The sequence below is a fragment of the Bombina bombina genome, chromosome 7, assembly GCF_027579735.1.
Source record: "Bombina bombina isolate aBomBom1 chromosome 7, aBomBom1.pri, whole genome shotgun sequence".
NCBI classification, from domain to species: domain Eukaryota; kingdom Metazoa; phylum Chordata; class Amphibia; order Anura; family Bombinatoridae; genus Bombina; species Bombina bombina.
This window is the reverse complement of record NC_069505.1, coordinates 468,512,682-468,538,855: the sequence shown is the minus strand read 5'-3', so window position 1 is coordinate 468,538,855 and position 26,174 is coordinate 468,512,682. Positions and strand designations below refer to the sequence as shown.

General features: G+C 46.4%; 1 protein-coding gene across 2 annotated transcripts in view; it reads left to right on the top strand.

The window, feature by feature from the left end:
* The window catches only part of LOC128666750 (zinc finger protein OZF), a 29,274-nt gene extending 9,213 nt beyond the window's left edge, over positions 1-20,061 (top strand). For both annotated transcript variants that reach the window (XM_053721516.1, XM_053721514.1), the window contains exons 4-5: positions 603-701; positions 15,130-20,061. In XM_053721516.1, the coding sequence (XP_053577491.1) occupies positions 603-701; positions 15,130-16,124 (1,094 nt within the window). In that variant the 3' untranslated portion in view covers positions 16,125-20,061. The remainder of the gene's footprint in view (positions 1-602; positions 702-15,129) is intronic.
* The last annotated feature ends 6,113 nt before the right edge of the window (positions 20,062-26,174 follow it).

Below are 26,174 nucleotides of genomic sequence, written 5' to 3'. Positions count from 1 at the left end.
TATTGACCTTACCTGCTGCTAATACCTCTTCCTATACACCCAACACCTATTGACCTTACCTGGTGCTAATACCTCTTCCTCTACACCCTGCACCTACTGACCTTACCTGCTGCTAATACCTCTTCCTATACTCCCTGCACCTACTGATCTTACCTGCTACTAATACCTCTTCCTATACACCCAGCACCTATTGACCTTACCTGCTGCTAATACCTCTTCCTATACACCCAGCACCTATTGACCTTACCTGCTGCTAATACCTCTTCCTATACACCCAGCACCTATTGACCTTACCTGCTGCTAATACCTCTTCCTATACACCCAGCACCTATTGACCTTACCTGCTGCTAATACCTCTTCCTATACACCCAGCATCTATTGACCTTACCTGCTGCTAATACCTCTTCCTATACACCCTGCACCTACTGACCTTACCTGCTGCTAATACCTCTTCCTATACACTCAGCACCTACTGACCTTACCTGCTGCTAATACCTTATTATTTTTTATTTTTAAAGTAAATGTTTATACCTGTTTTATGCTGAAATTTTATTAGCTGGGACACAGGAAATATAACGAGGAATCTCCTTTTATTTTTGCAGATAAAGGTGACACTGATATAGTAAAGCTCGAATTAACAGAAGAACTGTGCGTAAAAAGTCAGCTTGAAGATAAGGAGATTAGTGATGATGTCAGCACAGGTGAGTGCGAGACTGAGGGCGCAGGTCACAGGTGAGTGCATGCGTTAGTGACATATGAGGGATGATGGTTACAGGTGAGCGCGTGTGTGTGTGGTGCAGGTTACAGGCAAATATCCATGTGTGATGTGTCTATGGGGCGCAGGTTACAGGCGAGTGTGTGTGGTGCAGGTTACAGGCAAATATGCATGTGTGATCTGTCTGTGAGGCACAGGTTACAGGCAAATATGCATGTGTTATCTGTCTGTGAGGCACAGGTTGCAGGCAAATATGCATGTGGGATGTGTCTGTGGGGCGCAGGTTACAGGCGAGTGTGTGGTGCAGGTTACAGGCAAATATGCACGTGTGATGTGTCTGTGGGGCACAGGTCACAGGCGAGTGTGTGTGTGTGATGCAGGTTACAGGCAAATATGCATGTGTGATGTGTCTGTGGGGCACAGGTCACAGGTGAGTATGTGTGTGTGGGGTGCAGGTTACAGGCAAATATGCATGTGTGATATATCTGTGGGGCGCAGGTTACAGGCAAATATGCATGTGTGATGTGTCTGTGGGGCACAGGTCACAGGCGAGTGTGTGTGTGTGTGATGCAGGTTACAGGCAAATATGCATGTGTGATGTGTCTGTGGGGTGCAGGTTACAGACGAGTGTGTGTGACGCAGGTTACAGGCAAATATGCATGTGTGATGTGTCTGTGAGGCGCAGATCACAGGCGTGTGTGTGTGATGCAGGTTACAGGCAAATATGCATGTGTGATGTGTCTGTGAGGCGCAGATCACAGGCGTGTGTGTGTGATGCAGGTTACAGGCAAATATGCATGTGTGATGTGTCTGTGGGGCATAGGTCACAGGCGAGTGTGTGTGTGTGATGCAGGTTACAGGCAAATATGCATGTATGATGTGTCTGTGGGGCGCAGGTTACAGGTGAGCGCGTGTGTGTGTGTGATGCAGGTTACAGGCAAATATGCATGTGTGATGTGTCTGTGGGGCACAGGTCACAGACGAGTGTGTGTGGTGCAGGTTACAGGCAAATATGCATGTGTGATGTGTCTGTGGGGCTCAGGTTACAGGCGAGTGTGTGTGGTGCAGGTTACAGGCAAATATGCATGTGTGATGTGTCTGTGGGGCACAGGTCACAGGCGAGTTTGTGTGTGATGCAGGTTACAGGCAAATATGCATGTGTGATGTGTCTGTGGGGCTCAGGTTACAGGCGAGTGTGTGTGGTGCAGGTTACAGGCAAATATGCACGTGTGATGTGTCTGTGGGGCACAGGTCACAGGCGAGTTTGTGTGTGATGCAGGTTACAGGCAAATATGCATGTGTGATGTGTCTGTGGGGCTCAGGTTACAGGCGAGTGTGTGTGGTGCAGGTTACAGGCAAATATGCACGTGTGATGTGTCTGTGGGGCACAGGTCACAGGCGAGTTTGTGTGTGATGCAGGTTACAGGCAAATATGCATGTGTGATGTGTCTGTGGGCGCAGGTTACAGGTGAGCGCGCGTGTGTGTGTGATGCAGGTTACAGGCAAATATGCATGTGTGATGTGTCTGTGGGACGCAGGTTACAGGCGAGTGTGTGTGACGTGTCTGTGGGACGCAGGTTACAGGCGAGCGTGTGTGTGACGTGTCTGTGGGACGCAGGTTACAGGCGAGCGTGTGTGTGACGTGTCTGTGGGATGCAGGTTACAGGCGAGCGTGTGTGTGACGTGATTGTGGGAATCAGGTTACAGGCGAGTGTGTGACTTGTTTGTGGGACGCAGGTTACAGGCGAGCTTCTGTGGGACGCAGGTTACAGGCGAGTGTTTGTGTGACGTGTTTGTGGGAAGCAGGTTACAGGCGAGTGCGTGTGTGACGTGTCTGTGGGGCGCAGGTTACAGGCGATCATGTGTGTGACGTGTCTGTGGGAAGCAGGTTACAGGCGAGTGTGTGTTATGTGTCTGTGGGAAGCAGGTTACAGGCGATCATGTGTGTGACGTGTCTGTGGGACGCAGGTTACAGGCGAGCGTGTGTGTGACGAGTTTGTGGGAAGCAGGTTACAGGCGAGCTTGTGTGTGACGTGTCTGTGGGACGCAGGTTACAGGCGAGCGCGCGTGTGTGTGACGTGTTTGTGGGACGCAGGTTACAGGCGAGCGTGTGTGTGACGTGTCTGTGGGACGCAGGTTACAGGCGAGCGTGTGTGTGTGTGACGTGTTTGTGGGACACAGGATGCAGGTTACAGACAAATATGCATGTGTGATGTGTCTGGGGCACAGGTCACAGGCGAGTGTGTGTGATGCAGGTTACAGGCAAATATGCATGTGTGATGTGTCTGTGGGGAGCAAGTCACAGGCGAGTGTATGTGGCGCAGGTTACAGGCAAATATGCATGTGTGATGTGTCTGTGTGGCGCAGGTCACAGGCGAGTGTGTGGGGCGCAGGTTACAGGCAAATATGCATGTGTGATGTGTCTGTAGGGTGCAGGTTACAGGCGAGTGTGTGTGTGATTTATCTTTGGGGCGCAGGTCACAGGCAAATATGCATGTGTGATGTGTCTGTAGGGTGCAGGTTACAGGCGAGTGTGTGTGGCGCAGGTTACAGGCAAATATGCATGTGTGATGTGTCTGTGGGGCGTAGGTCACAGGCGAGTGTGTGTGGCGCAGGTTACAGGCAAATATGCATGTGTGATGTGTCTGTGTGGCGCAGGTCACAGGCGAGTGTGTGGGGCGCAGGTTACAGGCAAATATGCATGTGTGATGTGTCTGTAGGGTGCAGGTTACAGGCGAGTGTGTGTGTGATTTATCTTTGGGGCGCAGGTCACAGGCAAATATGCATGTGTGATGTGTCTGTAGGGTGCAGGTTACAGGCGAGTGTGTGTGTGATTTATCTTTGGGGCGCAGGTCACAGGCAAATATGCATGTGTGATGTGTCTGTGGGGTGCAGGTTACAGGCGAGCGTGTGTGTGACGTGTTAGTGGGACGCAGGTTACAGGCGAGCGTGTGTGTGTGATGTGTCTGTGGGACGCAGGTTAGAGGCGAGTGTGTGTGTGATGTGTCTGTGGGGCACAGGTTAGAGGCGAGTGTGTTTGATGTGTCTGTGGGAAGCAGGTTACAGGCGAGTGTGTGTGACGTGTTTGTGGTACGCAGGTTACAGGCGAGTGCGTGTGTGACGTGTTTGTGGGAAGCAGGTTACAGGCGAGCGTGTGTGTGACGTGTTTGTGGGACGCAGGTTACAGGCGAGTGCGTGTGTGACGTGTTTGTGGGAAGCAGGTTACAGGCGAGTGCGTGTGTGACGTGTTTGTGGGAAGCAGGTTACAGGCGAGCGTGTGTGTGACGTGTTTGTGGGAAGCAGGTTACAGGCGAGTGTGTGTGACGTGTCTGTGGGACGCAGGTTACAGGCGAGCGAGTGTGTGACGTGTCTGTGGGAAGCAGGTTACAGGCGAGTGTGTGTGACGTGTCTGTGGGACGCAGGTTACAGGCGAGCGAGTGTGATGCAGGTTACAGGCAAATATGCATGTGTGATGTGTCTGTGGGGCGCAGGTCACAGGCGAGTGTGTGGGGCGCAGGTTACAGGCAAATATGCATGTGTGATGTGTCTGTGGGGCGCAGGTCACAGGCAAGTGTGTGTGTGATGCAGGTTACAGGTAAATATCCATGTGTGATATATCTGTGGGGTGCAGGTTACAGGCAAATATGCATGTGTGATGTCTGTGGGGCGCAGGTCACAGGCGAGTGTGTGTGTGATGCAGGTTACAGACAAATATGCATGTGTGATGTGTCTGTGGGGCGCAGGTCACAGGCGAGTGTGTGTGTGATGCAGGTTACAGACAAATATGCATGTGTGATGTGTCTGGGGCACAGGTCACAGGCGAGTGTGTGTGATGCAGGTTACAGGCAAATATGCATGTGTGATGTGTCTGTGGGGCGTAGGTCACAGGCGAGTGTGTGTGTGGCGCAGGTTACAGGCAAATATGCATGTGTGATGTGTCTGTGGGACGCAGGTTACAGGCGAGCGTGTGTGTGTGACGAGTTTGTGGGACGCAGGTTACAGGCGAGCGTTTGTGTGACGTGTCTGTGGGACGCAGGTTACAGGCGAGCGTGTGTGTGACGAGTTTGTGGGAAGCAGGTTACAGGCGAGCGAGTGTGTGTGACGAGTTTGTGGGAAGCAGGTTACAGGCGAGCGAGTGTGTGTGACGTGTCTGTGGGACGCAGGTTACAGGCGAGCGAGTGTGTGTGTGACGTGTCTGTGGGATACAGGTTACAGGTGAGCGTGTGTGTCACGTGTCTGTGGGATGCAGGTTACAGGAGAGCGTGTGTGTGTGACGTGTCTGTGGGATGCAGGTTACAGGCGAGTGTGTGACTTGTTTGTGGGACGCAGGTTACAGGCGAGCGTCTGTAGGATGCAGGTTACAGGCGAGCGTGTGTGTGACGTGTCTGTGGGACGCAGGTTACAGGCGAGCGTGTGTGTGGGACGCAGGTTACAGGCGAGCATGTGTGTGACGTGTTTGTGGGACGCAGGTTACAGGCGAGCGTGTGTGTGACGTGTCTGTGGGACGAAGGTTACAGGAGAGCATGTGTGTGACGTGTTTGTGGGAATCAGGTTACAGGCGAGCTTGTGTGTGACGTGTCTGTGGGACGCAGGTTACAGGAGAGCATGTGTGTGACGTGTTTGTGGGACGCAGGTTACAGGCGAGTGTGTGTGTGATGTGTTTGTGGGAATCAGGTTACAGGCGAGCTTGTGTGTGACGTGTCTGTGGGACGCCGGTTACAGGAGAGCGTCTGTGTGACGTGTTTGTGGGAATCCGGTTACAGGCGAGCGTGTGTGTGACGTGTCTGTGGGACGCAGGTTACAGGCGAGCATGTGTGTGACGTGTTTGTGGGACGCAGGTTACAGGCGAGTGTGTGTGTGATGTGTCTGTGGGACGCAGGTTACAGGCGAGCGTGTGTGTGACGTGTCTGTGGGACGCAGGTTACAGGCGAGCGTGTGTGTGACGTGTCTGTGAGACGCAGGTTACAGGAGAGCATCTGTGTGACGTGTTTGTGGGAATCAGGTTACAGGCGAGCGTGTGTGACGTGTTTGTGGGACGCAGGTTACAGGCGAGCGTGTGTGTGACGTGTCTGTGGGACGAAGGTTACAGGAGAGCATGTGTGTGTTACTTGTCTGTGGGACGCAGGTTACAGGCGAGCGTGTGTGACGTGTCTGTGGGACGCAGGTTACAGGAGAGCGTCTGTGTGACGTGTTTGTGGGAATCAGGTTACAGGCGAGCGTGTGTGTGACGTGTTTGTGGGAATCAGGTTACAGGCGAGCGTGTGTGTGACGTGTTTGTGGGAATCAGGTTACAGGCGAGCGTGTGTGTGACGTGTCAGTGGGACGCAGGTTACAGGCGAGCATGTGTGTGACGTGTTTGTGGGAAGCAGGTTACAGGCGAGTGTGTGTGACTTGTTTGTGGGACGCAGGTTACAGGCGAGCGTGTGTGTGACGTGTCTGTGGGACGCAGGTTACAGGCGAGTGTGTGACTTGTTTGTGGGACGCAGGTTACAGGCGAGTGTGTGACTTGTTTGTGGGACGCAGGTTACAGGCGAGCGCGTGTGTGACGTGTTTGTGGGAATCAGGTTACAGGCGAGCTTCTGTGGGACGCAGGTTACAGGCGAGCGTGTGTGTGACGTGTTTGTGGGACGCAGCTTACAGGCGAGCTTCTGTGGGACGCAGGTTACAGGCGAGCGTTTGTGTGACGTGTTTTTGGGACGCAGGTTACAGGCGAGCGTGTGTGTGACGTGTCTGTGGGACGCAGGTTACAGGCGAGCGTGTCTGTGGGACGCAGGTTACAGGCGAGCATGTGTGTGACGTGTTTGTGGGAATCAGGTTACAGGCGAGCGTGTGTGTGACGTGTTTGTGGGACGCAGGTTACAGGCGAGCGTGTGTGTGACGTGTTTGTGGGAATCGGGTTACAGGCGAGAGTGTGTGTGACGTGTTTGTGGGACGCAGGTTACAGGCGAGCGCGTGTGTGACGTGTCTGTGGGACGCAGGTTACAGGAGAGCGTGTGTGATGTGTTTGTGGGAATCAGGTTACAGGCGAGTGTGTGTGTGACGTGTTTGTGGGACGAGTTTGTGGGAATCAGGTTACCGGCGAGCGTGTGTGTGACGTGTTTGTGGGACGCAGGTTACAGGCGAGCGTGTGTGTGACGTGTCTGTGGGGCGCAGGTTACAGCCGAGTGTGTGACTTGTTTGTGGGACGCAGGTTACAGGCGAGCGTGTGTGTGACGTGTTTGTGGGAATCAGGTTACAGGCGAGCTTCTGTGGGACGCAGGTTACAGGCGAGCGTGTGTGTGACGTGTTTGTGGGACGCAGGTTACAGGCGAGCTTCTGTGGGACGCAGGTTACAGGCGAGCGTTTGTGTGACGTGTTTGTGGGACGCAGGTTACAGGCGAGCGCGTGTGACGTGTTTGTGGGACGCAGGTTACAGGCGAGCATGTGTGTGACGTGTCTGTGGGACGCAGGTTACAGGCGAGCGTGTGTGACGTGTCTGTGGGACGCAGGTTACAGGCGAGCATGTGTGTGACGTGTTTGTGGGAATCAGGTTACAGGCGAGCGTGTGTGATGTGTCTGTGGGACGCAGGTTACAGGAGAGCGTGTGTGATGTGTTTGTGGGAATCAGGTTACAGGCGGGCGTGTGTGTGACGTGTTTGTGGGATGCAGGTTACAGGCGAGCGCGTGTGTGACGTGTCTGTGGGACGCAGGTTACAGGAGAGCGTGTGTGATGTGTTTGTGGGAATCAGGTTACAGGCGAGTGTGTGTGACGTGTTTGTGGGACGCAGGTTACAGGCGAGCGCGTGTATGACGTGTTTGTGGGAATCAGGTTACAGGCGAGCGTGTGTGTGACGTCTCTGTGGGACGCAGGTTACAGGCGAGCGTGTGACGTGTCTGTGGGACGCAGGTTACAGGCGAGCGTGTGACGTGTTTGTGGGAATCAGGTTACAGGCGAGCATGTGTGACGTGTTTGTGGGACGCAGGTTACAGGCGAGCATGTGTGTGACGTGTCTGTGGGACGCAGGTTACAGGCGAGCGTGTGTGTGACGTGTCTGTGGGACGCAGGTTACAGGCGAGCGAGTGTGTGTGACGTGTCTGTGGGACGCAGGTTACAGGCGAGTGTGTGTGTGACGTGTCTGTGGGACGCAGGTTACAGGCGAGTGTGTGTGTGTGACGTGTTTGTGGGAATCAGGTTACAGGCGAGCTTCTGTGGGACGCAGGTTACAGGCGAGCGTGTGTGTGACGTGTTTGTGGGACGCAGGTTAAAGGCGAGCTTCTGTGGGACGCAGGTTACAGGCGAGCGTTTGTGTGACGTGTTTGTGGGACGCAGGTTACAGGCGAGCGTTTGTGTGACGTGTCTGTGGGACGCAGGTTACAGGCGAGCATGTGTGTGACGTGTTTGTGGGAATCAGGTTACAGGCGAGCGTGTGTGTGACGTGTTTGTGGGACGCAGGTTACAGGCGAGCGTGTGTGTGACGTGTTTGTGGGAATCGGGTTACAGGCGAGCGTGTGTGTGACGTGTTTGTGGGACGCAGGTTACAGGTGAGCGCGTGTGTGACGTGTCTGTGGGACGCGGGTTACAGGCGAGCGTGTGTGTGACGTGTTTGTGGGACGCAGGTTACAGGTGAGCGCGTGTGTGACGTGTTTGTGGGAATCAGGTTACAGGAGAGCGTGTGTGACGTGTTTGTGGGACGCAGGTTACAGGTGAGCGTGTGTGTGACGTGTTTGTGGGAATCAGGTTACAGGCGAGCGTGTGTGTGACGTGTTTGTGGGAATCGGGTTACAGGCGAGCGTGTGTGTGATGTGTTTGTGGGACGCAGGTTACAGGTGAGCGTGTGTGTGACGTGTTTGTGGGAATCAGGTTACAGGCGAGTGTGTGTGACGTGTTTGTGGGACGCAGGTTACAGGCGAGCGTGTGTGTGACGTGTTTCTGGGACGCAGGTTATAGGTGAGCGTGTGTGTGACGTCTCTGTGGGACGCAGGTTACAGGCGAGCGTGTCACGTGTCTGTGGGACGCAGGTTACAGGCGAGCGTGTGACGTGTTTGTGGGAATCAGGTTACAGGCGAGTGTGTGTGTGACGTGTTTGTGGGACGCAGGTTACAGGCGAGCATGTGTGTGACGTGTCTGTGGGACGCAGGTTACAGGCGAGCGTGTGTGTGACGTGTTTGTGGGAATCAGGTTACAGGCGAGTGTGTGACTTGTTTGTGGGACGCAGGTTACAGGCGAGCTTCTGTGGGACGCAGGTTACAGGTGAGCGTGTGTGTGACGTCTCTGTGGGACGCAGGTTACAGGCGAGCGTGTCACGTGTCTGTGGGACGCAGGTTACAGGCGAGCGTGTGACGTGTTTGTGGGAATCAGGTTACAGGCGAGTGTGTGTGTGACGTGTTTGTGGGACGCAGGTTACAGGCGAGCATGTGTGTTACGTGTCTGTGGGACGCAGGTTACAGGCGAGCGTGTGTGTGACGTGTTTGTGGGACGCAGGTTACAGGCGAGCGCGTGTGTGACGTGTTTGTGGGACGCAGGTTACAGGCGAGCGTGTGTGTGACGTGTCTGTGGGACACAGGTTACTGGCGAGCGTGTGTGTGACGTGTTTGTGGGAATCAGGTTACTGGCGAGCGTGTGTGTGGCGTGTTTGTGGGACGCAGGTTACAGGCGAGCGTGTGTGTGACGTGTTTGTGGGAATCGAGTTACAGGCGAGCGTGTGTGTGACGTGTCTGTGGGACGCAGGTTACAGGCGAGCGTGTGTGTGACGTGTTTGTGGGAAGCAGGTTACAGGCGAGCGTGTGTGTGACGTGTCTGTGGGACGCAGGTTACAGGAGAGCGTGTGTGTGATGTGTTTGTGGGAATCAGGTTACAGGCGAGTGTGTGTGACGTGTTTGTGGGACGCAGGTTACAGGCGAACGTGTGTGTGACGTGTTTGTGGGAATCAGGTTACAGGCGAGCGTGTGTGTGACATCTCTGTGGGACGCAGGTTACAGGTGAGTGTGTGACGTGTCTGTGGAACGCAGGTTACAGGCGAGCGTGTGTGTGACCTGTCTGCGGGATGCAGGTTACAGGCGAGCGTGTGTGTGACGTGTCTGTGGGAAGCAGTTTACAGGCGAGCGTGTGTGTGAAGTGTCTGTGGGACGCAGGTTACTGGCGAGCGTGTGTGTGACGTGTTTGTGGGAAGCAGGTTACAGGCGAGCGTGTGTGACGTGTTTGTGGGAAGCAGGTTACAGACGAGTGTGTGTGTGACGTGTTTGTGGGACGCAGGTTACAGGCGAGCGTCTGTGGGACGCAGGTTACCGCGTGTGTGACGTTTTTGTGGGAATCAGGTTACAGGCGAGCGTGTGTGTGACGTGTTTGTGGGACGCAGGTTACAGGCGAGCGTCTGTGGGACGCAGGTTACAGGCGAGCGTGTGTGTGACGTGTCTGTGGGACGCAGGTTACAGGCGAGCGAGTGAGTGTGTGTGACGTGTCTGTGGGACGCAGGTTACAGGCGAGCGTGTGTGTGTGACGTGTTTGTGGGACGCAGGTTACAGGCGAGCGTGTGTGTGACGTGTTTGTGGGACGCAGGTTACAGGCGAGCGTGTGTGTGACGTGTTTGTGGGAAGCAGGTAACAGGCGAGCGTGTGTGTGACGTGTCTGTGGGACGCAGGTTACAGGCGAGCGTGTGTGTGTGACGTGTCTGTGGGACGCAGGTTACAGGAGAGCGTGTGTGTGACGTGTTTGTGGGAATCAGGTTACAGGCGAGTGTGTGTGACGTGTTCGTGGGACGCAGGTTACCGCGTGTGTGACGTTTTTGTGGGAATCAGGTTACAGGCGAGCGTGTGTGTGACGTGTTTGTGGGACGCAGGTTACAGGCGAGCGTGTGTGTGACGTGTTTGTGGGAAGCAGGTAACAGGCGAGCGTGTGTGTGACGTGTCTGTGGGACGCAGGTTACAGGCGAGCGTGTGTGTGTGACGTGTCTGTGGGACGCAGGTTACAGGAGAGCGTGTGTGTGACGTGTTTGTGGGAATCAGGTTACAGGCGAGTGTGTGTGACGTGTTCGTGGGACGCAGGTTACCGCGTGTGTGACGTTTTTGTGGGAATCAGGTTACAGGCGAGCGTGTGTGTGACGTGTTTGTGGGACGCAGGTTACAGGCGAGCGTCTGTGGGACGCAGGTTACAGGCGAGCGAGCGAGTGTGTGTGACGTGTCTGTGGGACGCAGGTTACAGGCGAGCGTGTGTGACGTGTCTGTGGGACGCAGGTTACAGGAGAGCGTGTGTGTGACGTGTTTGTGGGAATCAGGTTACAGGCGAGTGTGTGTGACGTGTTCGTGGGACGCAGGTTACCGCGTGTGTGACGTTTTTGTGGGAATCGGGTTACAGGCGAGCGTGTGTGTGACGTGTCTGTGGGACGCAGGTTACAGGCGAGCGAGCGAGTGTGTGTGACGTGTCTGTGGGACGCAGGTTACAGGCGAGTGTGTGTGACGTGTCTGTGGGACGCAGGTTACAGGAGAGCGTGTGTGTGACGTGTTTGTGGGAATCAGGTTACAGGCGAGTGTGTGTGACGTGTTCGTGGGACGCAGGTTACCGCGTGTGTGACGTTTTTGTGGGAATCGGGTTACAGGCGAGCGTGTGTGTGACGTGTCTGTGGGACGCAGGTTACAGGCGATTGTGTGTGTGTGTGACGATTTTGTTAGACGCAGGTTACATGCGAGCGTGTGTGGCGTGTTTGTGGGAAGCAGGTTACAGGCGAGCTTGTGTGTGACGTGTTTGTGGGAAGCAGGTTACAGGCGAGCTTGTGTGTGACGTGTTTGTGGGAAGCAGGTTACAGGCGAGCTTGTGTGTGACGTGTTTGTGGGAAGCAGGTTACAGGCGAGCTTGTGTGTGACGTGTTTGTGGAAAGCAGGTTACAGGCGAGCGTGTGTGTGACGTGTTTGTGGGAAGCAGGTTACAGGCGAGTGTGTGTGACGTGTCTGTGGGACGCAGGTTACAGGCGAGCGTTTGTGGGACGCAGGTTACAGGCCAGCGTGTGTGGGGGACGCAGGTTACAGGCGAGCGTGTGTGGCGTGTTTGTGGGACGCAGGTTACAGGCGAGCGTGTGTGTGTGACGTGTTTCTGGGAATCAGGTTACAGGTGAGCGTGTGTGCGACGTGTCTTTGGGACGCAGGTTACAGGCGAGCGTGTGTGTGACGTGTCTGTGGGACGCAGGTTACAGGTGAGGGAGTGTGACATGTTTGTGGGAAGCAGGTTAAAGGTATGTGTGACATGTTTAACTAAATAATACACAAATATAAAAGTAACAATGATATATAGGGTGTAAGGATATGGGTGATCTGTGGGAGTCCTACTCAATTCCAGTGATTGAAGTGATTCAAGTGGTTTCTTGCCTCAAAAACAAAATAAGAAAAATATAGTGCAATACTATTTGGTGAAAAAGAAATATTATCTTCACATTCGTAGTCCCACCAAGGGGTTACTCAGGCTCTAGGTACAGGCGCACACCTGGTTTTATACTGCCAGGTAACCAGTATATACCAACCGTAAACAGCTGCTTCAGGTAAAAAGATTATTTATTATACATTAAATCATTAAAAGCCACAAATATATACGTCAATGTATACAGTCACTCGGGTATCGGACCACTGGCAGAGCTTTAAGTGGGAGAGATAACTTATCCTTTGGTAGGGTGGAGGGAAATAAAGTGACAAAGTAGATTAACTTTATAGCATAACATTAATATAGAAAGTGGTGTAGCACAAAGTCTTTGTTCAAACCCTGCGGTACCCTAGTATCCAAAATATAAATCCATTTAATCTCTGTTATGCTATAAAGTTAATCTACTTTTGAGGCAAGAAACCATATATGGATTGTAAACTTGGGGAATTAAAAAAAAATCCCATCTTAAAAATAATTCCACCTTAAATTAAACAATTGTAACCATTATATAAATAGAACAGAAAGTATCTTGATCTGAAGTGATGATGAAAATGCTGGATACTAATTAAACAAATACACAAAAACAAATACACAATATAAACTTGTTATCTTCACCTGGTAAAGATACATACATATGTAGATTGTATTAGAACTTGCAACATTACATAGTATATATGTAGAAAATACGCTACACTGTTTCTGTACTCGGTTTTAATCAAAACAAAGTAACATTCTTTGAATATAATTCATTGCAAAGGTTTTCATATAGATTCTATGTATAAGTTATTATAAATGTATCTATATAAGTATTTTACAGTGTTTTCATATAGATTCTATGTACAAGTTATTATAAATGTATTTTACAGTGTTTTCATATAGATTCTATGTACAAGTTATTATAAATGTATATATAAGTATTGTAAAGTGTTTTCAGGTTTTTCCTAACTATGTACAAGCGCAGATATTACAGCATGTAAACAAAGCAATAACAAGTCTGTTTACACAAATAATCTATCTATACATGAGGACTGCACAGATTGCGACTTTGCCCTTTTTAAAGATGGAGGATGCAACTCTGGATCAGTGAAGTGATAACCAATCACAAAAGAATGACATCAGCATTTAGGACCAATGGGAGGACTTTTCACCCTATTTCAGATGCACACCATCCAACTTTCCTTTGAAAAAGCCATACGCTTACGGTGAAACGTACATCAGGAACATTAACTGAACACCACTATACGTTGTTTACAAGTAAGGTCTCCAGGACAGGTATTGAGAGATTACTACTTACCCGGGGGAACCAGCTAAGCCGGTGTGGCACGCTATTTCTCTCCACCCTACCAAGTTATCTCTCCCACTTAAAAGTCTGCTAGTGGTTCGATACCCAATTGACTGTATACTTTGACGTATATATTTGTGGCTTTTAATGATTTTATGTATTTTAAATAAAAAAAATGTTTTTACCTAAAGCAGCTGTTTGCGGTTGGTATATACTGGTTACCTGGCAGTATAAAACCGGGTGTGCGCCTGTACCTAGAGCCTGGTAGGCTCAGCAAAGTGTGAGTAACCCCTTGGTGGGACTACGAATGTGAAGATAATATTTCTTTTTAACCAAATTGTATTGCACTATATTTTTCTTCTTTGTTTTTGAGGCAAGAAACCACTTGAATCACTTCAATCACTGGAATTGAGTAGGACTCCCACAGATCACCCATATCCTTACACTCTATATATCATTGTTACTTTTATATTTGTGTATTATTTAGTTTATCACTTTTTATTTTCACATATTTATTTACCAAGTGATTATTGTACTTTTGTTGAACATGTGTGACATGTTTGTGGGACGAAGGTTACAGGCGAGCAAGTGTGTGTGACATGTTTGTGGGACAAAGGTTACAGGCGAGCAAGTGTGTGTGACATGTCTGTGGGACAAAGGTTACAGGCGAGCAAGTGTGTGAGACGTGTCTGTGGGACGCAGGTTACAGGCGAGCGAGTGTGTGTGACGTGTCTGTGGGACGTAGGTTACAGGCGAGTGTGTGTGACGTGTCTGTGGGACGCAGGTTACAGGCGAGTGTGTATGACGTGTCTGTGGGACGCAGGTTACAGGCGAGCGAGTGTGTGGGACGCAGGTTACAGGCGAGCGAGTGTGTGTGACGTGCCTGTGGGAAGCAGGTTAAAGGTATGTGTGACATGTTTGACGTGTAAAAATAATTTCCTTGTACATGTTCTCATTATGAAATTAAAACTTACAAAGTCACTAGCTAAATAGCTTAGGGGATGGGAGCTAATCAGCTGCCGCACACACACTGGGCACACACTAGTAGCACACTGGGTACATACAAGCACACCCTGGGCATTCACTGGGCTCACACTAGGCACACACTGGTGATACAATGGGTACATACTAGGCACACACTGGACACATAGTAGGCGTATACTAGGCCCACCCCGGGCACATAGTAGGCCCACCCCGGGCACATCAGTAGTGGCCACCTCACAATCTCACCAATCACCAGCTGTGTTGTGCTTGAACGCTGCAATGCTTGTAGCTTCTAAGTAGGACTTTAATTATGTGTTTAAGCCTTTGTAGCAGTTAAACACATAGACTAAATGACATTTTTGCAATAGTTTACCTAGAAAAACAATACATTTTTAGAGCCTTATAGAATTTTGTGACATTACAAACAGCATCTGGTGCTATCATGATATTATAGCAGCTTTATTTTACATTAGAACAAATGTGTTTAAAATCCATGAGCCAGATATTTTCTATATAAAATCCATATGCTTTTTAATAATTTGGAATATTTTGATTTCACCTACACGTGCGCTGATGTTGATGGTTGTTTACAGATGTTGTGTACTAGTCTGACATGTCTTGCAAATATTTCAGATAAGTTATTGTAGAATTTATATTTATTTTGGAGATTATTCTGATATATTTTTATTTTATATTGTATTTTTTTTTTTCATTCTAATTTTCCATAGAGTAACATATTTATATTGTGTTTTTTTCTTTCAACAGATATATTGACAAACTGGAGTGTTCCTGGGCAACAAAAAAAAGGAAAAAAAACATATCCATGTTCTGATTGTGGGAAATGTTTTCCCCAGCAGTATAACCTAGTCCGACATCAAATGAGTCATAAAGGAGAGAAACCATTTTCCTGTTCTGTGTGTGGAAAATATTTTACCCAACAATATAATCTTGTCCGCCATCAGATGAGCCATAAAGGAGAGAAACCATTTTCTTGTTCTGAGTGTGGAAAATGCTTTACACAACAATGTACGCTAGATAAACATATGAGGATACACACTGGAGAAAAACCGTATTCGTGTACCCTTTGCGGTAAATTTTTTACCTGGGAACACACTTTTATTACGCATCAGAAAGTTCATACAGGAGACAAACCTTTTTCCTGCTCTGTATGTGGGAAACGTTTTGTTCATAAATCTGACGTTCTTAGGCATCAGAAAATACACACAGGAGATAAACCATTTGCGTGTTCAGAATGTGGAAAATGTTTTATTTCTGAATCTCACCTTCTTAGGCACAAGAACATTCATGAAGCAGTAGAGAGAATATTTCCGTGCTCTGTGTGTGGGAAAAGTTTTACTCAGCAATCATATCTTACTATTCATAAGAAAATTCATACGGGAGGCAAACCATTTTCATGCAATGAATGTGGAAAATGTTTTAATCTGCAACACTCCCTTATTAGACATCAGATCATTCATACGGGAAAGAAACCGTTTTCATGTTCTGAATGTGGCAAGTCTTTTACTTGGCAACACTCTCTTATTAGACATCAGAAAAACCATGCGGGAGAGAAACCGTTTTCTTGTAAGGATTGTGGGAAATGTTTCATCTATCAGTCACATCTTTATCGGCATCAGAAAATTCATGCCGATGAAAAACCGTATTCATGTTCTGATTGCGGAAAGCATTTTACCTGGCAACATTCACTTGTTTCCCATCAGAAAATTCATAATGAGGTGATTAAAGTTTCCTGTACCTAAAGAAGAAAATGGTTTGCCAGACAACAGATAATAATAATAATGTAAAAAATGATTAAATATTATTTTATCCATATACAGCACATAACTCTGTATAAAAAAAACAAAATTTATGCTTACCAGATAAATGTCTTTCTTTCCTGGCAGGGAGAGTCCACAACTCATTCATTTCTGTTGGGAAATACAACACCTGGTTACCAGGTGGAGGCAAAGACTTAAATATCCCTCCCACTTCCCCTATCTTCCCAGTCATTCAGCCAAGGGGAGAAACATCAGGGTATAAAGGTGCCAGAAGAAATTATAAAAAGGGAGACACCCAAACAAAAATATCTTACGGGTGGGATCGTGGACTCTCCCTGCCAGGAAAGAAAGGAATCATCTAGTAAGCATAAATGTTGTTTTCTTTCCATAAGGCATGGAGAGTACACAACTTCATTCCTTACTGTTGGGAAAACCATACCCAAGCTCCTGAGGCCACTGAAGGAATAACGGGAGGGAACAAAAAGGAGGCAGACCCTAATCTGAGGGCACCACAGCCTACAAAACCTTTCTCCCAAAAGCTGCTTCAGCCGAAGCAAACACATCAAACTTGTAAAATTTAGAAAAAGTAAGCAGGACCAGTTAGCCGCCTAACAATCCTGCTCCATAGAGGCCTCATTCTTAAAAGCCCAGGAAGAAGCTACTGCTCTAGTGGAATGAGCCGTAATCCTCTCAGGAGGCTGTTGTCCCGCTGTCTCATAAGCTAGGCAGATGACACTCCTCATCCAGAAAGACAAGGAAAACGTAGTTACCTTCTGACCCCTATGTTTGCCTGCATAGATGACAGACAAAGATGAAGATTGTCTGAACTCCTTAGTAGCCTGAAAGTAACATTTCAAGGCACAAATCACATCAAGATTGTGAAGCAAACGTTCCTTCACCGAAGAAGGATTGGGACACAAGGAAGGAACAACAATCTCTTGATTAATGTTCTGATCTGACACCACCTTAGAAAGGAAACCTAACTTAGTACGTAAAACCACCTTATCGGTGTGAAAAACAAGGTAAGGGGGATCACACTGCAAGGCCGAAATCTCCGAGACCCTGTGAGCAGATGCAATAGCCAACAGAAACAGAACCTTCCAGGATAACAGTTTAATGTCAACAGTATGCATTGGCTCAAACGGAGCCTTCTGCAACACATGGAGAACAAGGTTGAGGCTCCAAGGTGGAGCCACCCTTCTAAACACAGGCCTAAGCCTAGTCAGGGCCTTAACAAAGGACTGCACATCAGGAAGTGCAGCTAATCTCTTGTGCACCAACAGGGCTGATATCTGCCCCTTCAGGGAACTAGCAGGCCCTTCTCTAATCCTGGAGAAAAGATACATTTCCGGCAACCTTAACCTTATGCCATGAAAAACCACGCCCTTCAAACCAGTGCAGATAAGTCCGCCACACCTTATGGTAGATGCGTCGAGTAACTGGCTTACAAGCTTGAATCAAAGTGTCAATCAGAGAAACCTCTTGGCTAAGACTAAGCGTTCAATTTCCATGTGTCGGCCTCAGAGAATCTAGATTTTGATGTAGGAAGGGACATCCCCACCAGATCCGCAAACCATGTCCTTCACGGCCAGGATGGAACAATTAAAATCACTGGTGCTTGCTTGATCCGAGCTACCACACTATGGAGAAGAGGAAATAGATATGAGTCTGAACCTTCAGGGAACCGCTAGAGCATCTATTAGTTCTGCTTGAGGATCCCTCAATCTTGATCCATACCTGGGTAGTTTGGCATTTAGACGGGAGGCCATGAGGTCTATCTCCAGCATCCCCCATCTGGAGCATATCTCTGCAAATACCTCGGGGTGGAGAGACCATTCCCCCTGGTGAAAAGATTGCCTGCTGAGGAAGTCGGCTTCCCAGTTGTTCACACCCGGAATGTGGATTGCTGACAGCATACAGTTGTGGGTCTCCGCCCATTCGAGGATCTGAGAAACCTCTCTCATCACTCAAGAACTCCTCGTTCCTCCCTGATGGTTGATGTAGGCTACCGAAGTTATATTCTTCAATTGGAATCTGATAAACTGGGATGAACCCAGAAGGGGCCTAGCCTTCAGGGCATTGAATATTGCCCGAAGTTCCAAGATATTGATCGGCAACGTGGACTCCTCCTGAGTCCACAGACCCTGTGCCTTCCTGGCACCCCAAACGGTTCCCCAGCTGGATAGACTTGCGTCCATAGTCACAATCTCCCAGGACGGTCTCAAGAAGCACGTGCCTTGGGACAGGTGATCTTGACAGAGCCACCAAGAGAGCGAATCTCTCGAAGGCTGTCCAGTATTATCTGTTGAGACAGGTCTGGATGGTTGCCATACCATTGTCTCAGCATGCATAGTTGTAAGGGTCTGAGATGGAATCTGGGAAAGGGAACGTTGTCCATACAAGACACCATGAAGCCAATCACCTCCATACACTGGGCCAAGGAAGGACTTAGGGAAGCCTGGAGGGCAAGGCAAGGTGATGTTCGCTTGCAACGTCTCTGATCCGTTAGGAAGATGTTCATGGATACCGAGTCTAACTGTATCCAGGAAATTCATCCTGGTATTTGGAGTAAGAAAACTCTTTTCCAAGTTTATCTTCCATCCATTTTCCAAGTGCTCCCTTGCTGGACGAAAAGATGGTGCCTGTACCAAGATATCATCCAGGTAAGGTGCTACTGCGATACCTTGTATTCTGGCAACCGCTAGAAAAGCTCTCAGAACCTTCATAAATATTCTTGGAGCAGTAGCTAAGCCAAACGGAAGTGCTATGAACTGGAAGTGTTGATCCAGAAATGCAAACCTCAGGTATGCATCCTTCAGGTCTATGGGAGTCATAAACTGTCCTTCCTGAACCAGAGGAAAGATTGATCTTATTGTCTCCATCTTGAAGGATGGGACGCTTGAAATTTGTTTGGGCATTGCAAATCCAGAACTGGACGCAAAATTCCCTCCTTCTTGGGAACCACGAAGAGGTTTGAATAGAACCCCAGACCTCTTTCTGATGCAGGTACCGGGAAAATTACTCCTAAAAAGACTAGGTCCCGTATGCAACCTAAAAAGGCAGTCCTCTCCTCTGGTCTTGTAGACAGTCTGGAGAGAAGGAATCTGCCCCTGGGCAGATGGCACTTGAATCCTATCCGGTATCCCTGAGATACTACCTCCAGAACCCAAGGCTCCTGAACATCCTGAAACCAAGTGTCTGAAAATCTGCCCCCTACTCAATCCAATCCCTTCATGACGATTTGTTATTGTCAAGCTTCTTTGTCTGTTTGGACTTGTTCCAGGACTGAGCCGGCTTCCAAGTACTCTTGGGCTGCTCGGGTTTGGATGAGGATTGAGATTGTTGGGACTTGTCTGAACGAAAGGAACGAGAACTGTCCTCCCTTAGCTCTGTTCTTCTTATCCTGTTATAGGAAGGCTCCTTATGGAGTCCAGACCTGGTCCGAATAAGATCTTCCCCTTGAAGGGGAGAGAAAGTAACCTGGACTTGGAAGTCATATCTGCAGACCAAGACTTGAACCATAGAGCCCGGCAGGCTAGAACCGCAAAACCTGACGCCTTTGCGTTCAGGCGTATAATTTGCATATTCACATCACAGATGAAGGAGTTAGCACCAGTAGGTAGCTGCTCCCGACACCACGGCTACTGCTGCCGCAAGTTGGAATACAAATCCTATGTGTTGGAACATTTTCTCCTCAGGCAAGTTTCCAACATCGTGTCCATAGGCTCTCTAAAGGACAAACTATCCTCAAGGGGGATAGTAGTACCAGTACACAGAAGGTGACGTCGCTACAGCCCAGGAGGTGTGTGAGGGGCTGGCCAATTACAGTCCTCTGGAGTCGGTCAATGCAAATACACTGTTGGCGGGGTGCCAGCTTGAGAGGAAGTCGAGCAAACTTCATAAAGCATGAATCGGAAGGAAGCAGCACTCCAAAACAGTAGGATAAAAATTCCAATCTTTATTCAAACATTTAAAAAATGAAAAACATGTCCAGTGCAAGACAACAGAGCACAGCACAAAAGCAAAAATTCACAGGAGGGGGGAGTGGAGTCCTAACATGTTTCGTGCTGTTCAGCACTTAATCATAGGATAACTCCCCACCTGTGTGATACACAATTTAACTATCTCTTGGCCAATCAGAGTTTTCAAGGCCAAGTCACACCTTCACAATCAAATACTTAGGTGTGAATAGTGCATCACAAACAGTGGAAGAATAATGTAATAATGTGCAATAACAAATAATAAAACAAATAAATAGACAATTGAATAAAAACAACATGAAAAAATGAAAGAATAAAAAAACATAATTGCAAATTCCCATTATTGAACTTATAATGTATACATAGAAACGCTATATAAGCGTGCATATTCCAAAAAAGATATTTTGAAAAGGCAATTATTGCATTAAAATATCAATAATGGAAAATTTAGATTACATAATTCTATACATAGCCTCAAACTGCATATAAGTTTTTTTATTATTGATGTCCAGACCGACTCTTAATATTCTGGTCTGACATGACAATATAATAAACTTTAATAAATATGATGTATAAGGGATGTTATAAAGAAAATTACATTAAAGAGTCTTACAGAAAGGCCATTTCAAACATTATCATTATCTAGAGAGAGAAAAAAAAGCTTGGAAAAAACATTTGATCATGTGCAATTTGCTATATACCAAAATTTAATTGGCAAAATATGTTAGAGCATAAATGATGATGCTAAAATTAATGTAGGTCAATGTAGAGTGACATCTGATTATTGAGGCAGGGCATATTGGTCACAGATAAGGGACACAAAAAACTAATATTATTATAACCCATACATAAATATTATGTTAATGTGAAAACATATACATAAATCATTAAAGGTATTAGATGTTGCACTTCCATAAAAATTACAATTATAACAGGTATTCCATTTCATGGCTACTATGAAATGTTATACATTTTCTAATAGTTAACCTAAGATCATCCAAACAATAGATATGTTTATTCCACAAAGTAACTGATGTCCCATTCCTTGTTAAGACCATGGGGTGCTCTGGTATTAAGTTTCCATATCCAATAAAGCTCTTTTTTGGATAGTATGGTGTAGATATTGCCACCTCGAATAGGCCTTTTGACTACATCAATTACTTTTACTGTGATCTTAGGTTGATCCGTGAAATGTAAACCATTAAAGTGTCTTGCTACACTGGAATCCTTGTTATAATTTTTTATGTCTCTTCTGTTTTCTCCTATCCTAGACCTAAGGGCACGTGAGGTTTGACCCACGTACTGATCCAAACATAGAACACATTCTATGAGGTAGACCACAAAAGTAGTACCGCAATTGGTGTAATGATCAATCTTGAATTTATCTTTAGTTGAGTGAATAATGAAATCTACTCCCATAGAAATATGTTGACAAGAATGGCAATACTCAGGGGTGATGACACTTTAGTAAATCTTGTTGACAAAATCAAATGTGTATCAAAAAAGGCATCAACACTTGCCAAGAAACTTGCCCCCAGTATGATCAATAGTAATATTGGAGAAAGAGGGACGCAGTGGCTTAGTAAGAAAGGAACTTTCACATGTTTATCAAGGAACTGCCATTCTTGTCAACATATTTCTATGGGAGTAGATTTCATTAGTCACTCAACTAAAGATAAATTCAAGATTGATCATTACGCCAATTGCGGTACTACTTTTGTGGTCTACCTCATAGAATGTGTTCTATGTTTGGATCAGTACGTGGGTCAAACCTCACGTGCCCTTAGGTCTAGGATAGGAGAACACAGAAGAGACATAAAAAATTATAACAAGGATTCCAGTGTAGCAAGACACTTTAATGGTTTACATTTCACGGATCAACCTAAGTTCACAGTAAAAGTAATTGATGTAGCCAAAAGGCCTATTCGAGGTGGCAATATCTACACCATACTATCCAAAAAAGAGCTTTATTGGATATGGAAACTTAATACCAGAACACCCCATGGTCTTAACAAGGAATGGGACATCAGTTACTTTGTGGAATAAACATATCTATTGTTTGGATGATCTTGGGTTAACTATTAAAAAATGTATAACATTTCATAGTAGCCATGAAATGGAATACCTGTTATAATTGTAATTTTTATGGAAGTGCAACATCTAATACCTTTAATGATTTATGTATATGTTTTCACATTAACATAATATTTATGTATGGGTTATAATAATATTAGTTTTTTGTGTCCCTTATCTGTGACCAATATGCCCTGCCTCAATAATCAGATGTCACTCTACATTGACCTACATTAATTTTAGCATCATCATTTATGCTCTAACTAACATATTTTGCCAATGAAATTTTGGTATATAGCAAATTGCACATGATCAAATGTGTTTTCCAAGCTTTTTTTCTCTCTAGATAATGATAATGTTTGAAATGGCCTTTCTGTAAGACTCTTTTAATGTAATTTTCTTTATAACATCCCTTATACATCATATTTATTAAAGTTTATTATATTGTCATGTCAGACCAGAATATTAAGAGTCGGTCTGGACATCAATAATAAAAAACTTATATGCAGTTTGAGGCTATGTATAGAATTATGTAATCTAAATTTTCCATTATTGATATTTTAATGCAATAATTGCCTTTGCAAAATATCTTTTTTGGAATATGCACGCTTATATAGCGTTTCTATGTATACATTATAAGTTCAATAATGGGAATTTGCAATTATGTTTTTATCATTCTTTCATTTTTTCATGTTTTTATTCAATTGTCTATTTATTTGTTTTATTATTTGTTATTGCACATTATTACATTATTCTTCCACTGTTTGTGATGCACTATTCACACCTAAGTATTTGGTTGTGAAGGTGTGACTTGGCCTTGAAAACTCTGATTGGCCAAGAGATAGTTAAATTGTGTATCACACAGGTGGGGAGTTATCCTATGATTAAGTGCTGAACAGCACGAAACATGTTAGGACTCCGCTCCCCCCTCCTGTGAATTTTTGCTTTTGTGCTGTGCTCTGTTGTCTTGCACTGGACATGTTTTTCATTTTTTAAATGTTTGAATAAAGATTGGAATTTTTATCCTACTGTTTTGGAGTGCTGCTTCCTTCCGATTCAGGGGATAGTAGTACGCTTAGCTAGCGTCAAAATGACACCATCCACCTTAGGGATGGAACCCCACAATTTTATTTGAGAGTCAGAGACCGGGAACAATTTCTTAAAAGTTGCTGAGGGAGAAAGGAATTCCCAATTCCTTCCTATTCATTACTAATGTTTGCATACGAACTGGTACAGGAAAAGTCTGTGGGACCTTCCTGTCTTCGTAGACCCTGTCTAACTTAGGGATCTTATGTTCCTCAGGTAGCTTAGCCTCTGGAATCTCTAGCGTATACAGGACCTCCTTTAGTAAAACACGCAAATGTTCAATTTTGAATCCAAAGGAGGGTTTCTCTGCCGGGGGAAACTTAGTAACAGATGTCTCAGACTCAGAACGTTCACCCTCTGATGCTACAGAGGTTAACTCATCCTCGGATAGCTGAGCCATACAAGCTAGATCCGATAGGAATTTAGAAGACTCCAAGTTGAGAGAACTATGTTTAACCTTTCTCTTACGTTTTTCCAGAGATAGGTAAGGCACTCAGGGCCGCAGACACTGCCGATTGTAGCTGCGCAGTAAAGTCCACAGGAAAAAGTCCCCCTACAGATGGAGAATTAGCTGTGCCGTGGGGAACTGCATGTGAAGCGAATTGAGTAGACAGGGCAGAAATCTCTCTGGTCATAGTCCTGAGAGGTTGATGGCTTAGATGGACTAATTGCGCTATGGGTATTGGCAGACTTGGCTCCCTTCTAAGACTTTAAAACAGTGCTTAGGCAATTGGAACAAAATTGAGCAAGCGGGCAAACCACAGCCTCCTCACAATATAAACAGGTATTATTATTCACTATCAGAGTCCTCCATAGCTTTGGTATGTAATTCCACAGATGGAATAAAAAAAACATTACAAAAATTCAAGTGTTTTTAATATAAACAGGCACCTTTACAATCCCAATGGCTGGGGCACTCACCACCTCCTAGACCCAGACAAATGATCAGTGAAACTCTCTCCTCAGGAGTGCTGTCTGCAGCAGGATCGCAAGGAAGGGAAAGAGGCCACACCCAGACACGTGGTGCGCAAGACATGACTTCCCCTGCTATGCAAAAGAGTGTTAAGTTAATATAAGCTACGCAACACTCAAAAACATAAGTGAAAGCTGTCTGTTCCCAAGCCAAAAGCACACAGTCTTATGAGCCCAAACCTGATGCAGAACATAAAAATCCCCATAACTGTTCCCAATAATCTCCCTAAAGGAGATATTAACCCTTGATCCTATTGAGGTATAGAGGAGTCACACTGTGACCCTTTACAGGAGTCCCTGCTATAACAATAAAGTGGAGTTACCCTCTAGGATCCATGCTGTGGAACAGATACAGCCTCTTGAGTGTGACAGCCTTGTAGTGACGCTCTGACAAGGACCTGAGTGATTAAAAACAAGCAGTGAAACTTGTCAACACTGATTGCTTAGGAGTTGTTAGCTAACTGCCTGCATCACCAGACTCTAACTTGTATCAATACTCTCACTGACAGGTTCATATGATTACTTAAAACTCCAGTACTCTCTTGAAGGGAACAACCCCATTACAGGACTATCCAAATCTTCTGACACTTCTCTGCCATCCTCCTCTAGTGACAAAAGGCAAAGAATAATTGGGGGTTAGTGGAAGTGGGAGGGATATTTAAGCCTTTGGCTGGGGTTTCTTTGCCTCCTCCTGGTGGCTGGGTGTTGTATTTCCCAACAGTAAGGAATTGAGTCGTGGACTCTCCCTGCCCCATGGAAATAAAATAATGTACTCTGAAATACATTACTACTTTAATATTTTATTATTTTTGTAGATTTTGATGGGGGTTTTCCCCCCAGTAACATAGCACATAAAGTAATAGCTAATTTAACATGAAATGGCATTTTTGTAAATATATTTGATTTGAAGTGCAGTTATTTTTTTCTACTGTCTCTCATTGCATTTTTAGGCTACCACATCTGCTTGAACATTTCTGATATCTTTTATATTAACTTAATAATAAAATAAATATATGGTAAATATAAATGCATCCCGTTTTACTTGCACATAAATATTTGTGTTTATAAAGCTATGGAAGTTGTTAGATTTGATTTTTGTTTTGTGACACTTTATATTCTACGTATAGGAAAGAGATGTGTGAGAACAGGATGATGATGTGCTTGTTACTATATATAGTAAATCAAAGACTTGTTTTTCATTTTAGTGTGTGTATGTGTATATATAGATCTATCTATATCTATATAGAGAGAGAGAGAAAAAGAAAGAACATTCTAATATATATATACACACACACATATAGAGAGAGAGAACATTGTAATATAACTATATATACATACTGTAAGGGTTAAACTTCTGCTCACCTAGTAGCTCCACCCTTTTTACCTATATCAGTACCAGCACACCTGCAGACAAGTGCTTGGTAATTTGTTTTGTTCCTGAACTGCACGCTGTGCATATTGTTTAACTTTGTTTGCCGTCTCTCCTAACTTAAGTATAGTTCGTCCTATTTCTCAAATTACTCTGAGCCTCAGATTCGAAGGAATCCTCATCTATATTTCCCTTTGCAAAGAGAACTTTCATAATTACCCTCTGATCAGCTTCCAACTACGGATTCAGCTGTTCCACCTCTTCCTTGCATAAACTGAACTCTGCTACAATTCCGCTGTCAGCATATCCAGTGCTGCAACATAACAGCCTTCACGCTTGCGAGTGCTGACAGGCAGATTCACACAGTCTATTCAGAGGTAGGAGCTGCGCACACAGCCATCACGCTACCAAGTGCTGACAGGCAGATACATACTGGGTATTCAGAGGTAGGAGCTGCACTGTGTATCTACACTTTCTCCAGTAACCCCTAGTGTGCTGGACTGGTATTAACTTAGCATTTACACTTCTACCAATTACTCCTCTGTATTTATC